The 17,598-nt window shown below is 41.3% G+C and overlaps 1 protein-coding gene across 1 annotated transcript; it reads right to left on the minus strand.

Moving 5' to 3' along the window:
* Positions 1-1,672: 1,672 nt before the first annotated feature.
* Positions 1,673-4,429, minus strand: hyal6 (hyaluronoglucosaminidase 6). Its single transcript, XM_070907587.1, has 3 exons — positions 3,494-4,429; positions 3,299-3,388; positions 1,673-2,158 (listed from the first exon to the last, which is right to left on the minus strand). The coding sequence occupies exons 1-3, from the start codon at positions 4,427-4,429 to the stop codon at positions 1,673-1,675; spliced, it is 1,512 nt and encodes a 503-aa protein (XP_070763688.1).
* Positions 4,430-17,598: the final 13,169 nt, after the last annotated feature.

Genomic DNA, 17,598 nt, shown 5'->3' on the forward strand with positions numbered 1-17,598 from the left:
AAAGCGTCTGTTCAAGTCAAGTTAGTAAAGACCTTCATTTATAATCAGCTGACTTCAACACTTTCTGTAATCCACAGTTTACTCTGTTTTGACAGTTCTTATTTTAACAGGCGTGAATCATGAACCTCCAGTTGCAACAGAAGCTTCTCCTCCCTCCTCTCATCACCCGAAACAGTGTTTGACACTCTGCCGTCCCTCCCTTTCCTGTGGGACAAACAGGGACTATTGTTAAACTGTTTGGTCATGTGACCCGTCCCGCCGCAGCTCGCTATGACTCACTTGACTGACTGCTCCGTCGCCACCGAAATGCAGATTCCCTCAGCAGGCAGATGAAGTGCTGGCTGTTATGTCAGCCTCATTACAGTCATTATCCCAAATTAAACAAATGACTGCGACTGTAAACTGTCTGAACTGTCTTTGATTTATTGATTGTTTTAAGAGGTTTTTATAGACGAGTTGTAGAAGTGTTTATTTTGTTTTCCTGCTGGAGAAAATTAACTGCAGTTCTGTCTCTCTCTCTCTAGTTTTTCAAGGAAGGTTTTTCAACAAACAACCGACAGATAAATGATCAGAAATCAGGTACAAAAGTAAGTAATTAGTTCCTTCTGCAACGGGCTAAAACACAAGGCATCATTAAGAATGTGCAGCAGTTGATCCTGGATGACGGACCTGCAGACTGTTTTGTTTTGTATTTAAAACATTTATGAGTGATAATTATTCAAGTTATCTCTTTTATTTAGGCTGTAAAAACAAAGGAGCAGAATTGGCTGAATTTTATAGCAACTTTCTGTTGAATATGTTCACGCCCTGTAGACTGAAAAATTCATAGCTTGCAGTTACATCGTTAGTTGATGGTTCGGTCACCCGATCCAAATTGCTTCCTGGACACCTGGTTTAGGATCGTATCTGAGGGCAGATATCACTTTTCCCATTCGTAAGTAAGGGCTGACAGAGTTACGGCAGCTTATATTAATACTTATCAGGCAGAAAAACACTGACCTGTGTTCTACGTTGCACTATGAGACTAGAGATGTAATTGATAGGTTATCCATGTACAATTAACAGTGGCTTGCTTTGTTTTTGGTTGAATGAAAGTAATGTTGTTGTTGTTGTTGTTGTTGGAGGTGGAGGACATGGAGGACGTGGATGAGGAGAAGGATGTCTGGGCTGACTTGCTCAGCCTGCTGCCACCACGATCTGGAGCTGGTTAAGTGGCAGAAAATGGACAATTGATGGACAGACATTATGGTTTGTGTAGTTAGAAGTTTTGAAGTTTTGGATGGATTTTCTAATTCCTTTTTCTTTCTTTTTTTTGGCTGTGAAAATTGATCTCCACAAACTTTTCAGAGCGACCTTTTAAGCCTATAGGGGTGTTTAACACTTAATATTCTTTTAATTAAAAACTCCACTCAGACACACATTAGATGAAATAAACCCAGCCACTTGACTGACTGTATTAGTTCATGTTTGTAGAGAGATGTTGAATGTTTTCCCATTCATTTCAATACAGTTTTCTCGGGGCAGCATCTAGTGGACATTAGAGGAGCTGCAGTTGATCACACTTCAATTATTTTATTTTATTTGGCCAACACTCCGCTGTAGCTGTTTATTCTACAGACGCGTGTCGTAGTCTCCACAGCGGCCCTGTGGACCTAAAATGAAGTCTTGGCGTCTACAGTATCAGACACTTGATAATCAGACAGAGTCCAAGGAACATGATGATACACAGACAGGAGAAGTGGAGGGATAGGAGGAGCAGGATATCTCCCAGCAGGCTGTTCTCCCTGGGGTGAGGCAGAGGGATGGCGGGCTGAGGTGGGTGAGGAGGAGGACGGGGCGGAGCCTGGGGCATCTCGCAGTAAACACCAGTCCAGCCTTGGTAGCACTGGCAGGTGAACTTGTGCTTCATGTCGAGGATGTCGTGGTTGTTGAGGTGACCGCTGACATGGAAGCGGGGGCCCCTGGGCGCCGGGTTGCGGTGGATGTGGAAGAAGCGCGGATTCAGGTGCAGGTAAGCGCCTGAGTCCAGGCTCTTGCGGACGCACCTGCCGTTCTTCTTACAAAGCGCTTTGCTGCACAGCTTGGCGGCAGAGGTGACGTTGATGACGTAATGTCCCAGCGGACCGTCGATGTACTTCTTCACAGTCAGGCAGTTCCTCTGGAGGAGGCACGGGACAAAATTAAAGGATCTTACTTGTAGTTTTTCATGTTTCAAATCAGTTACTACAACTCGTCTGTACATCCCATTTTTACCTGACAACTGTCGATTTTGCTGCTGAAATGGCAACTGTGACTGGCAGATTTGAAAATGGTCTTATGCATTTTATGGCTACATACATGATGTCATGCTAACTCAGTGCTGTAATGATGCAAAAAAGATTGAGGCTAAAGCTAACAGGTCCCAGGTGAAAAGTCAACATCTTCATGTAAAATAAATGCAAATAAAGAAACAGCATTGTTCTTGAATTGGAGGGTACAGTTAGCCATTGCAGCATATTACAGTATGATAAGCACAATTATTATGAAAGATTATGATAGAAAAACATACATGGACAAACATAACATTTCAGCTTTATTGTAGGTATCTTCAAACAATATGTTTAATTTTTAGAGGAAAAACATTTCACAACACTTTTGTTGTTGTGTTTTTTAGTTTTTGAAAGGTAAAAGAAAAAATGTCTCTCTTGTTAGAGCAAATTCGGTTCAAATAAAGCAGAAGGCTGGGATTGCACATAATTTCCAGGACTTCACAGTGATAAAAAGACTGACCATGGAAATGTTCAACTCAAGTGAGAACGAGCCAATTTCGACCATTTCGGTTCATTTCTCAGTGATGATCACAAGACATATTCTTCTTCTAGATTTACAGCTGAAAACAATCCACAGTTACCAACAGAAATACTGACCACTTTCAAACATAAATCAGATGCTTTGAGGTTGGGCCAGGGGGGGGGAAATAATCACTACATTTGGAAACATCAGATTCTGGAGGAGAGAATGACGTCTGTTCATATTTTTCAGGAAGAATTATGAAGCCTTGTTTAATGCACAATGACTGCATGTGAATCATGCCATTAACATTTATTGTTCCCTAATGTTTTGTGGCTTGTTTCATGTAATGTATGCTATAATGCAATAACATGGTAAGCATTCAGTTTAAAGCTGTTCCTTTGATCTGATCTTTATTTAATTGAAACTCATTTTAAAAACTTTATAGTGAAACACCAAGTTTGCACTACTTTAATCAGTTCTAACTGCAGTTTGAACAATATTTTTTGGTTGTACTTTTTACCGTTACCTGTGATCGAGCGTACTCTGATGATCCCCAGAGGACGACGCCTGACACCCCCAAAGCGGCGCTCTCCCCAATAGTGTGAATCAGGTCGCTCTGAAACGTACAAAGATAGATGCTCAATTCTGCAAATTGTGCTTTTCTGCTTATTTAAGATGCTCTAAGGAGGCGTAATTCATCAAAAAACTGAAAACCCCTTACCTCTGAAAGAACCACAAAGGTGTATGCGTAGAAAGGTCTAGAGTACACAAATACAGGCAATGTGAAGTCTGTGCGGGCGATGGACGCGATCCTCATGGCCTCCTTTACTCGATAGTGGACAAACTTGACAGTGTTGGGGGAGGACTTGAGCTCGTAGTCCAGGTAGATGGAAGGGTAGAGGGCCGTGCTCTCCTTCCAAAGCCACATTAGATGGTCGTTGCGTACGTGCTCAACGTTGGGGCATTCGCCGGTGTACCGTTGTGGGTGATGCTTATACCCATAGTTATAGCAGTCTGGGAACAGGTAAAACCCCCACAGCCCATCCGGCCTGCGACCTTCAGCCAGCGCCAAGGTCAGGTTCATGAAGTTCAGCCCTGCCCTCTCGAAACTTTCCTTTGCTTCCTTTTCTAACTTGCTCTCTGGCCAGTTTGGGTGAAGTTTCCGGATCTGCTCCTTGGACTTGTTGCGATAGATGTCCTTGGATCCCCAGTTTCGGACCCACTGAGGCCTCCAGTTCTCCCAGTCGATGACACCCAGGCCTCGGAAATCCTTGTGAGGGATTAGTTTATCGATGTCGGCCCGGGCCTTGCTCAGGTGTTTGGAGATGCTCTGGTTCTGTGGCAGTCCACCGTTGATAGGGACCCCGGAGTTGGAGTAGTACGGGTAATATCCCAAGTGGCTGTGGTAGAATATGGTGACATTTGGTCCACTTAGGGTTTCGTTAAGGTTTGCTACAATGTCGAAAACGCTGAGGTCCAAGTCCACCTTGAATCGAAGGCGGCAGGGCTCAGTGGGAGCGTTCCACACAACAACAAATGGCCGATGAGGGATCAGAGGTGCCCGGGCCGGCTTCATCTGGTCACCTTGAACTTGGAGCTTTACTCCAACACCAACCCACAAGGCCAGTGCCAGGAGACGGAGCTCCATCAGTGCCATGGCCTCTGATTCCTCATGGAGCAATTAGTGGTCCTACACAGACAGAAGAGAGAAGTGACATTTTCGGAGAGAAAATAAACACATTATGAGGTTCAGTGAGCAGAGATAATCAGGCTGGTCTGACTGATGATCACTGAAGTGAATGCTTCAAATTCCACAACACAACAAAACACAAAGCTCCCCTGTTCTCAGAGGTAGCAGCACTGTGATGAAAAGGATGCCGGTTCAAATTCCAAAGCGGCAGAGACAGTGTGGACAGGGAGAACAATCAGGATAAACTCTCCCTTTACTTTTTTATCATTTACCATTAAAACTCTAAGCAGTAACTCAGAGATGCTTTTCTTCAGGAGGTCCCACTGTGGACTCTACTACGGGACTGAATTCATATATTCACACTGATTTCATCCATTAAAAACATTAGATACATAAAATATAAGAACCCATCTACTTCAGTTTTTCCTTGTCGTGATTTTAACACACACGTTTTATGGGAGAAATGTGCACTTCTCAGCTGTTCTGGAGGCAGTGAAGAAATTCAGAATATGGACGTCATCTCCCTACATAACAGACAGCAACAGAAATACAGCCGTGATGTTTGCTGCTGTACAGGTTGTTGTAAGTCGGCTTACAGAAATAACTCGCCGATAAGATGAGGTTTATATGAACATTTTCAAGATATACATTCTTAAAAATAGTTTCATCTCTGTTTACAAAATGAAAGTAGGTGACAGACTGACAACAGGATCAATGTACTTTTGTGTAGTTTCAGAATTAAGCAGTTATTTCTCAATGAAACTGACTTCAATTAAATCTGTACTTTTATTTAGGAACTAAAGCTTAAAAACCAATTCTGTATATTTTCAGTTTCACATTCAGCACATGTTCAAACAGTCTCTGTGTAGCTCTGCCTTTTATTTTCTTCTGTCATTCTTCTGAAACTGTTCCCTCCAGCTCTTTATGTAAGTGCCCCCCACACTCTCCCCATCTAATTGCTCTTGGCGCCCCCTCATATGCAAGCAATTCATATTTCAGTTTTTCCAAAGTCGGGGGAAAGACATTGTGACCCGGCTCTTGGGAAACATGGCCACTGAGGTTGCCTCCAAGGACGCCATGGAAAATCTCCCATCATTCTCTCTGCAGGATTGTAACCAGAGCAGTGGAGCAGGAAACCGCCGATGGGCTGAGGCTTCTTCGATCATTTCAACTTTTCATTCATCTGAGGAGGTGCTGGCCTGGAGCTGATGTTCTCTGATGACTTTAATGGCATGAGAACTTTATGATCGCAGTAATTTTGGATGTGGATCAGTGAGTGGAGAGCTGGAGGAGAAGACGGTGGAAGAACGAGGACTGGAGCTATAGTCACAAAGAAATTGTCGAAATGTTTCCTTCAAAACATTTTAAGAAGCCTGTTATTTATTAAAAAGTTTCCTCATGTCTGTCTCAGTTTAGGAAAGCATTTCTTCAGGCTGTGTGCACCAGTTTCATAATCTTCCCAGCTGGATGGTTTTTCTGGTGATGCTGATCCAAGATAAACAGACTGTGGTGAAGCCACTCAGGCTGTCCTCCAAACCACCGAAAGGCCCAGAACCTCTGGAAACGCCGCAACTCCAGACCACAAGAAAGACCCCCCAAACACAAAATCTGAGTCCAAACTGACATAGGAGACTCAGTCTGATGTTTTGTCTCAGACAACGTTAAAAAGCAGCTGAATTCAACTAACGGGATCCAGATGAGGACAGATAGAGGTATACTGTCAGTCTGAGCTACGCTACTGGCAAAGTCGGCCACTTTGGTCCAGACTGAAATATCTCAACTACTACTGGATGGATTGCCATGAAATGTAGTTCAGACATACATGGTCTGTAATAACCTTGGCGATCATCAGGTCAGAATTTTAATTGGTTCATTACTTTGGTTTACTACCAAACACCTATACAGCCTCACAGAGTCACTAGTGTGGCTGGTCAGACCAGCTTTTAAAACCAATTCCAACCAATTCCAATGGAATGGCAGCGGGGACGGTGAGCCGGAGAGTCCAAACTGTAGGAAGCTTTCAAAGCTTTCCAGCTGTGTTGCAACACTTCATTTAACCTCATATGAGACGGAAGTCAGGTACAAATACATCCACTGAATAAACTGTGTGAACTGATTGTCACGTTTATAACTGAGCTAATGAGGTACTGACACTTGACGCGAGTCAGTCACAGTAGCTTTCTGGTCTATTCTGGTCCGTTCAGTCACGTCAGTTTTATTTATACAGCCCAATATCACAAATCACAAATACCCTCCGTCTTCAGACCCTCTTTCCATTCTTCATCATTTTCATTCAACAGAGAGCTACTGAAGAGTGAAGAAAGCTTGTGTTAGCTGGATTTTATCTGTGCGTTGTGGCAGCGGTGTGTGCAGATGTGGTGATGTTGTATTCGGGGGTCTCAGGCTGGTCTGGATGGGTCTGAGCGACTGTGTTGGATTCATGGACAGCTTTTACAGTGTAATATGGAAAATATGAAGCCAGTCTTGAATTAGCAGTTAATGATCCAGCGTTAACGTCCAAAAACCAGAGACAGAGTGACTGTCGTTATTCAGCAACACCACACATGGAGTGTGTGTGTGTGTGTGTGTGTTATGGGGCTTTAAAACCACAGAAAGTCTGAGTCAGACTGTTGATTTGACTCCCAACATGTTCATAGATTATGCATGTGTGGAGTTACAAATGTGTCTACAAGACAAGTGTGTGTGTGTGTGTGTGTGTGTGTGTGTGTGTGTGTGTGTGTGTGTGTGTAAGAGAGATGCATTAAGGTCTGATTTAACATGTTATTCTTCCGACTAGAAGGACTTCACTGACCCGATCCATAATGGACCCTTGAAAAAAAGAGACCTGATCCAAACCCAAGGACAGTCAGAACTGGTCTGAATAGACCTGAGGAGCTGAACAGACCCAAACAGAGAGAACAGCAACGCTAGCATGATACTCATGATGCATGATACTCCACCAATTAACAAGCAGCAGTACATGTCATGTTTTCTGCATTTTGGTTTACACTCTCCGCCTCCCTCAAAAAAAACGATCCATCCTACTAGAGGTTGTCTAGAAGGAGGTTATTGTTCTACACTTGTGTCAATAATAACAATCGGACAAGAAACAAAATAGATTTTTTTTGTTTGGTCAAATTAGATTATTCTTTTCCTCCAGAGAATGAACCCCTTTAGGTTTAAATGACCTCGTGACCTTTCCTCTAGCGCCACCCTCAGGATAAACTTAGCAGTTTTAGCTCCACTACAGATACGAACGGTTAAATAAAAGGTATCAGAATGTTTCTAAGTTTGGCTGTAAAACATGAAATATAAGAGTTTGTGACACACAGATAAAATGAACTCAGTTTAGGCCTCAATCTGCTTCAAACGAAGTGCTTGTCGGATCGTCGATACGTTGAACAAACTGGTTAATTTGAAACCTGCTGAGGCATTTATGCTCCATCACTCTCACACACACTGAGAGATTGTATCTGGTTCATTGCCAGGTTTCAGTGGAGTCTCGATTATGTCCACGCGTGGTTTTCAGGCTGCGGTCTCTCTGCTGTAGTTTCCAGATGTTATTTCATGGTTTTATTGACACCAGCGCTCGGTCACTACATTTTAGTTTCACACTTTAGCCGTTAAGCCCGTCTGTCCTCCCATCTGTCCTTTTGTCTGTGTTTTACATCACAGTGTAGAAAAACTCTGTTAAAAGTAAAACTCCTGCATTCAAAATTTTACTAGGAGTAAAAGTACAAAAGTTTTAGCATCAAAATATGCTTAAAGTATCAAGTAAAGTACTCATTATGCAGAGTGGCTCATTTCAGAATAATACTATCATATTACTGGATTATAAGTATAGATGCATTCATGTGTAAATTACTTCAATGTTGCTTTTTTATTCTAACTAATGTAGTGGAGTTTAACTTAAATAAAGGAGTAAATTGAGTAAATGTACTTACTTACCACTGGATTTATTCCTCTGTAACACACAGTTTGACAAAACTTCAACAACAGATAACAGATGTACCATAGTTACAGCTTGTGTTAACTTGTCACTGTTTCGACTAAAGGATTGATTCATGTTTAACATACATGTTTTCTCTAATCCTGCTTCATCTGTTTCTGCCTCTGTTTTAGGGAAGTCCTACATTTCCCAGATTCCTGTGTGTCAGTCTTCAGTGAGGGGATGTAAAGTGTTATTTCAACTAGCCAGCAGCCTCTACAGCTAAGTGTTGCTGCAGTTCCTCCAATGGCCGCTGGATGTGGTTTGAAAAAGACTCATAGCCTGCCCTCCAGAACGTCTCTCTACAAAAACAAAGCCAATACAGTTCATACACAAGATATTAAGCAAAAGTAGATAATTTCACCTCTTCTCGTCAGAGTTTGAGGGCAGATTTTCTGAATCATTGTTTGGTTCTCAGCAGCTAGTTTAACCTCCTCTAAAGGTGTTCATGTTAGAAATCACTGAATGGACCACAAACAGGAATTGTCCAGTCATAACTTTTTGGAACTTTGGATTTCTCTACATGTGAATAATAGTGCGCTTGTGGCTGTGACAAGAACGATACTCTGCATCTCGAGTACAAGGGCTAAAGTGCAAGAAACTGATTAAACTGTGTTAATCTGCTGCAATGTAAGCTGCGAATGTTAGCATGTGTGGCTAAGGACTTGAGCGTTCATCTTGTGGGAGCCAAGATGATGATATATCAGAGTTTAGAGTAACTTTAGCAGCTCTGTCCTGCTCTTTGTTTGGTTTGGGACATGGATGTAGGTTTACATGAGTTACATTTATACTCCAGCTACTCCAGCCACACTTGCGTTAGCGTTGCATCCACAACTTAAAGCATAAATTGAACCATTTTAAGTTTAAGTATTTTCAATTGTTAGCATCCAAACCATCCAAGGGTTATGTTAGAGCAAATAACTATCATCCATGCTATATGATGTCAGCCTGTGAGGAGGCTTAAAGGGTGGTTTGTTTGGAGGTTTCCTACCTTGATTGACAGCTGTCTCATTCTATCAAACTATCAATATGGGGAACATCAAACTGTCAAACTCCAGGCTTCAAAATGGCCTTTCGTAAACCACACTGACACTACACACTATATATTAGATATTTTATGGTGTTTCTCCATCTTCAGCCGCTTCAAGCTGCCAATTACAAGCAGAGAAATGTATTTATGATTTGTGTTCTTTAAAGTGATTTTACATTAATTCATTGTTTTTCTTCACTTGTCCCATAAGCTTCACTCAAAGACCTCCAATGTTAGCAGAACGTCATGACAATCCTCCAGTGAAAGATTACGTAACAAAGAAATGGCAGAAACAAAGATTTAAAAAACATGGAAATACTGTATATAGTATTTTGATGGAACTAAATAAGATGAGAAGAAAAACTTTCACTTAGAGGAAATAAAATCTGTTTTATGATAAAGATTACATACCCTCCTGTGCCTGCTGACTGTGCTGAGGATCCAGGCCTCTTGTTGGATGATTTCCTCGTCTCTTGTGTTTTAAACCTCAGATACAGAAGTTGTCCACCTGATGAGCCGCTGAATTGTCTCTCTGTCTCTGTCCCCCCTCTCTCAGGTCCCTGCTCTAGATACCCACTATTGTTGGTTTGGCCCCTCCTCATCTGTGCCCAACAGGACTCTCAATTACTGGACCAAACAGCAGATGAAGTCCTGGACAGTAAACAGACTCGAGCACATTCAAGGGTCTAAAGACCTATTGTGGACTACTATTACTGATTTAGGTATTTACCTCCCACAGCAAAAAAACAAAAACATTCCCTCCTTGATGAAGAAATAAAGTTTACAGAAACAAGTAATCTTTCTAAAACTAAAAATGCACGCTTAACTAACTGTAATACATTGCTAAACACACTATCTTTGGTGGACCTTCACAGAAACTGGAATGTAGCATGTGTGCCTCCCCAAAAACTTGATTTTGAGGTTGTCATGCATCCATAGGTCTTAATTACGATATACATATATAATTTATATATATATATATATATATATATATATATATATATATATATATATCTCCAGGTCGCTAAACACCCTAAATTTGCAGAGGACGTAGCATCGGTGTGTTCAGTGGTAGCTACGGCCCTGATCCCGACACCGTAGTGACCCTGGGAAAGGTGTTCTACTCCACTCAGGTTTTTCCCACCCGTCTGTATCCTTCCAGCTGAGAAAACATTATTATACAGACTGTCAGTACAGCCTCACCTCTGCATCAGCACATCGGAAATGTCCAGAATCATCAGTTTACGGCTGCACAAACAGACGGACTCAACACCGAAGTTGATTTTATATCACACCTAACTGCCGAGTAGCTTTCATAAACTGTAGATACAATCAAAGTACATTCCTTCAACTGAAGACCTTCCTGGAGAAACAGCCAAGCAAGAACTGCAGATGGTTAAGAAATCCCTTCAAAGTTTTCCACTTGCTCCAGCCCTAATTATTTTCAATGGGAGGCAAGTAAGTGATATGGGACTGGCCAGCTACACAAAAAAAAAAAACACAGGTCGAAAGTTGAAAAATTGTAACTATACAAATAAAGGTACGGGATTACAAATATAAACAAAATAGAAGTTCTGTTTGGAAGAAAGACACGTAGATTGGCAGCAGTGGTGTCACGCAATTTGTTCACTTCACCGTAATGGTAAAGACCCACTGAAGGCTCTGCAACGCAAAGTTCGCCCCATTCATGTTCTGTGGGGCACAAGCGAAATGGCTTTGCAAGGTATTGTGGGATTCCAGGCGACATAGGACTGACCAGCTATGCAAAAAACTTAAAAATTTGGATAAAGTTGAAAACGGTGTACTTAATGCAAATTAGTGCGTAATTTGCCTGGAAACTGACCTGTCACTGAGACAGTGCATGTTGCTTATTTACACAATGTTTGCTAATGAGCAAGATATTCTGATATTTACAGTGGGTCCTCAGCGTGTCAGAATATGTCTGTCAACTATCCAGAAAAGCAGCAATTTTATTGCATTCACTCCCTGGATCGACACATCCCAGCTGCTGTACCCTGACTACTTTCTCTGTGTGTGATACGTGTGAGGTGTGCTATATATCGACACCAGCCAATCCTCCAGAAAAACAGCAATTTAATCTCATTGACCCTTGTCTTCTGACTGTGTGATGCATTCAGTGTATGCCAAGCGCATCTCATGATATCAGTGCAATTTGATCATGTGCTGTGTCGAAAAGGGTTTTGAGGAAAATAAGCAAAGTTGTGAGATTTTGTGGTTCATTTTGTAATCATTCCGAGTCTCGAGGACACAGAATAGAGGCTCTGAGAGGGTCAAATGTTTGGATATTATTCCAAACACTGGAGTGTTCCAAGTCAGACTCATGAACCCCTTTTAACTGCAACAATTTATTTTAAATTGCTCATTGCAACTTGCCTAAGAGAAAATAATAAACGCAAGAAAATTGGCGTATACCACAAGATCTCTCAAATGACTCGTACGTACCACACGAGATTGAGTCTGTACAAGCTGTTCTTGCACAAGGCCCATTGTTTTTGTTCTCTACTTAACATTAGCTAGGTAGTGCAGCAATAGTAGCACAGCACATGCAGATCAAGTAGCTAAGTGGGTGATGATGGAGTGATGAGCTACTTCAGTTCAAAATCAGTATCCTGCTGTGGGTGTGACGAGGAGTGATGGGGAAACAAGCAGAACAATCAAGCAGCCAACTCCAAGGTAATTACAGCACAAATAGTCTATAAAGTTTCTCAATTTTTGCCAAATCATTTTGTGTCCTTGGGGCCTGGCAGCAAAGTGTCCGTGGCCTAGTATTGCTCCATGGCTCAGGGGTTAGAAACCATTGCTTAGGGGACTCTAGCAGGACTGTTGGTTATCTGACGTCCTTCTAAGCAACAGCCACTCTTTCATCTTTATACATTCACAGATTAGACCGGCACTCCCGTGTGATGCTGCTTCACAGGTAGAACAGCAGACGACTCTACCACACTGCAAACTGCAGCAGGAGCTCGGTTTCATATTGCAGTTCCTGTCAGCTGCAGAAATATGGGAAATGCTGAGCAAAGCGGATGGATGTCAGTACTGCACACAGAGCTGGAGGAACAAGGGGAAGGGTGGTCTCCGTAAAGTGTTTACATAGAACGAGCTTGCGTGCAAGCCTTCAGACCTCCTTGACACCTGCATTAAGGTGGTGTATTTGAGGTGATCAGCACTTAAATAAAAATAAAACATTAGATGAAAATGATTGTAATCTGACCAATTTATGCAAACGCACTCTGGAGGTGTTTGTGCACAGTAAAACAGTGTAACTGTGCCTGAAACACACACAGAGGAGCTACTCTAATGGAACATTTTGTTTGTATTGATCTGCTTTTGTCTGCGACTCCTTTGCTGGAGTCTGAACGCACTTTAAATGGTCTGAAACTTCTGTGTGTGTTCAAAGTTCTTGGCGCTAGAGATGTCAGTGTTTGTCGTTTTGTCCTCCACTTTGGTCCAGATGGAAATATCTTCTGTAGATGGATTGTCATGAAGTTTATTTCACACATTCAGAGCCCCTGGAGGATGAATCTACTGTAGACCTTTATGGTCGGATTATGTCAGAAAATAACTAGTTCGTGCAACATTTTCATCCAACCATGTCGGAAGTTGTAGTTGTTCCAATAGGCCACACTCGAAGGCAGGGTGAAAAGCCCACCGTCAGAGAACGGGGGGAGACACAGTATTGTTTAAATACGGGAATAACAGAGAAAACAGTCTCTCCTTGAAGACATTCATTGTGCTTCACTCATTTGTACTCAGCAAAAGTGACAGAAATAGTTGTGTGAAGAATGAAAAAGAGAGAGAGAAGTTCAACCCCTGCGTACTTTCTCACCAGTCGCTGTGCAAAGTGGCTGTGAGTGTTGGATTGTCTGATCTGTGAATGAACTTGTGGACAGGAAACAGCACAGACAGAGATGAGGACTCCCATCACGCCGTTCTGCAGCAGTTTTGATTAGATTACATGGGCAGACAGAGAGAAAACCGCCCAGGTTACGTCTGGGCCACAGAGGAGAATTCTGGGAAGAGGGCGTCATTACTCTTCATATTTGTCTGAACCTTTCTGTTTAACTGATGGATGAATTTCAGTGATGTAGAAGAAACCAACAAATCTTTTACTGAACTAAACATGTCAACATGATGGAATAGTACTATAATTAAGTTAAACGGCATTGTATTTTGCTAGCTAAATACATACATAAATATTATTTTTTAAATATTTTATTATAACATTGATATATATTTTGAATATTGTATTGCTTAATGTGAGATATGTGGGGTGTGCAGCTCGTCTGATTGATTGCATCATTTAACCCTGCTGATAGTAATTTATCAAAGAAAGAAACAGGTTGTCATCAGCAGTTTGGCAAAGCAACTCTAAATATCACGTCTCCTCATCCTCTGAAGTTGTAATGACGGACAGGTGCTCTGCTCAGGAGCTCATACACACAATTTCTTAAGTGGAAAGTAATTCATACAAATGAAATTCAGCTGTGAATCGCAGCAGCAGACAGAGAAGTGAAGCTGAATTGTAGATGAACTGTGACGTATCAAAGCTCATATACTGAAGTGACTCATCTCAAATAAGATAAATCTTCATTAATGAACAGAATGAAAATGTGAGTTTGGAGACAGATTGAGATTCAGGTTGTGCAGGTTTCATGTTTTACAGTTTCCCATTTAGAGTATTTGAGAAGTTTTTTACATTTTTGTTTGAGTGTTTTATGTTTTTTTTAGTATTACAGTCATTATTTTGACCAGTTATTTTGTTATTTTAATTGTTGATTGCATGTAACAACGCAGCTCCTACCTGTTTGCTTTTTACATGTCCCTCCAGTGTTTTACTAACCTTTTGTCCCAGCTGGAGTTTGATCATGTTCCTGCTCTGTGTACAGTTTGGGTGAGGGAGGTGAGGTTGGACAGCCCAGTGTCTAACGCCATCTAGCGGTGTAATCACTGAAATACATTCATATACAGAGACACTGAATCCAATATTGCCCCCTACATGTCTTGAGCAACAATTTCACTCCATTTCAGTCATTAAAATTACTGAGATTCTAATTTTAAAATTGAAAAATAATCACAAAAACAAAAATATTGACAAAATATTGACATGTTGGCATGTTGATATTTTTTCAGCATCATTTACTATCTTGTCTGCACACACAGGAGCAGAAAATAGACCAGAATGTAATGCAGCCACAATAGTTTTGGGTTATGTTGTTATAATATAATATTTCTCTTTATCTGTATCCAAAAACAACAAGACCTTCTTTAGAGGTTGTTGAAAGGGATTCTGGAAAATGCAGAAATCTGATTCACAGCAAGTTTATAAACCTGAGAATCACCTGAACAAGACAAGAGAGCAGATGATCATCATCAAATTTATCTCAGTCTTGCAGTGTCTGTTCTGCCTCAGGAAACAACTCACCATCTGTTAAAAATAAGATTATCACTGCAGCCTGTCTTTCACAGGTGTGTACAAAACGTGATAAGTTGGAAATGTATTAATTCATGAGGAAAAATCTTCTGTTGGTCTGTTTCACCCACAGTGTGGGGCCTCAGCATGACAATGGCATTTTGTTGGTTCGAAAATCCAACACAAGAGAACAAGAGGGCCTTTCTCAAACTACCTCCAACACCCTCTCTACCCACTTCCACTCCGTTTGCGCGTCCACGTCAAGGGTCCGCCATCCCAAACCAATTACCGGGGAGTGGAAGTGGGTTATAAAACCCTCCAACCGCGAGTCTGCCATGCTGACTTTCTGACAGTGTGCAATGCCGTGATGTGTTCGTCATGGAAGACGCATATAAATATGAGTTCCGTGCAACGTAAACTGCACAAACTAAGATAGACATTTGATCAGCATGCTAACATGCTCGCAATGACAATGCCACCGTGCTGATGTTAGAAGGTGTAATGTTTGCCATATTCACCATCTCATTGTAGCAACTTAGCATGCTAACATGCATAGCATGGTACTTAGCACTAAACACTAAGTATAGCTGCGGCTCATGGGAATGTCATTAGTTTTGGTGTTGGACGAAAAGTCAGGGAACACGAATGTGTGAACCAAATTTCATGGCAGTTCATCCAATAGTTGTTGAGACATTTCACTCAAAACCACAAATGTCAGCATCATGGTGGCGCTAGAGGAAAAGTCAAAGGTCACCAAAGTCATTAGGATTCATCATCTGAGCACCATGGACATCTGTACCAAATGTTCAGCTAATCCATCCAGTACATTTTCAGATATTTCAACTGCTGGTGGCACTAGATGAAAAATCAGGGGATCCTCTGGGGACCATGAATGTTTATATCCAAATGACAGTCATCGTATAGTTGTATATATTTTAGTTTGGACCACATGGCTACAAATATCTCAACTACTGATAAGATTATCATGACATGTCCTGATTCCATTCCTGCTCTCCAGACGATGAACCCTGTGAATCTGAAAGACCCCATGACATTTCCCCTAGCATCACCCTCAAGACTATCTTTACAGGCTTATCTTCACTGTTGTACTCTAAGAACAGATAAATCCCCAGGATGTTGTGGCTGTCCAACACTTTCAGATTGTGTCTGTAATGAACACTGAAGCTTCTATGGGACACTAGCAGGATGTCACTCTTGTTACAATGCCGGTTCTGTGATAGTCATGAATGGCCCTTCAACTCTTCTTGTTTGGCCTCAGCTCAGTCTTTTATACAGCAGAGTGAAGAAGCAGCTGGTCTACAGATTAGTTTTGGTGTTAATGCTGCTGACGGGCTTTAACCCTGCAGCAGGCGGGTGGGACCTGTGGGACGCCTACCTCCGCCGGCATCCATCTGCCACCACCACCTTCCCCACCCTCCTCCTGATTTTATTCGTTTCGATAAAGGAGTGTCCAGACTTTTACCTAAGAAGCTAAAGTTAATTTGTCATGACTTTTACCTTAAGTCAGAACAGAGAAGCAGCTTGTCGCTTCTTTAGAGATGACTGCACGTCTTGTAGTTCCAAGTTGTGGTGGGACACAACAAGAGGAATTATTCCAATTCCAACCAATAGGATTTAATTTAGGGAGAATGGCAGTATTGTTCAAAAAGCTGTTGGTGATCTGGTTTACCTTATAGATCTGCGCTCAAGTTTATTTGGAGAACACAAATTCAGACAGAAACAATTCAAACTTTAAAATCAGCCAAAGAAATCATGTGATCCCATTTGAGATGCTGCTGCATTTAATTAGATCTGAGTGAAGCAAAACATTTAAAGCAATTGTAATCAATATTTTTAGTATATTAACAATGGATCACATGACTACTTTCACTTGTATGTGAAACCCACAGAGAGCTGTCACTAGACTCTTATTGTTTTAGTTTATCAGCCTGCAATTTTGCTGTTTTAAAGGCTTTTTACTCTCTCTTTACTGCAGAGGAGATGCAATATATACAGGATGTTTTCTTAGTAGGGCTTTAATATATAGTTAAAAGTGCAGGTCTCCTCGCATTGACAGAGAGTTAACCTAAACTCCTGTACAAGACGCAGTGCTGGCTAACACAAAACCCAAAATCCTGGGTCAGTAAAATATGATATAAAATGAAATGTGTTATTTCATAATCTAATCCACATTTAAGCGGATAGGTTTGAACTAATGATGATGAATTGTTAGATTTCATTAAATCAAAGAGGAACAGTCATTGTTTTGTTTTTTACTATATTTTTTGTAAATATTTCCTACAATATAATTAATTTATATAATTGTATAAATTGTATTATTGTTTCAATTTATGTGGTACGAACTTAGAATATTTTATTATTTTTTCCCACATAAGCCATTATATGTACAAAATATTCAACATTTTATAAATAATTGATGACGAAAGTCTTATTTACATTTTTACGTCCACCATCTGGCTCCTCCCCGCGCTACGTCACTCTCCATCCCGTTCCACGCGCTAAACACCCGCCCCTCTCCTTCCCTCCGCAGAGCTGCATTCCTGCTGCTACATCGGACCGAACCACTTTGTGTTAGCAACGACATTTTAGCTTCACAATGGACCATAAACACACATGACACAGTGTTTTAACTTAAAATAAACGTTGAATCACATCTTTATGTGAGT

Source organism: Enoplosus armatus, chromosome 6 (genome assembly GCF_043641665.1).
Source record: "Enoplosus armatus isolate fEnoArm2 chromosome 6, fEnoArm2.hap1, whole genome shotgun sequence".
In the NCBI taxonomy this organism is placed as follows: Eukaryota; Metazoa; Chordata; class Actinopteri; order Centrarchiformes; family Enoplosidae; genus Enoplosus; species Enoplosus armatus.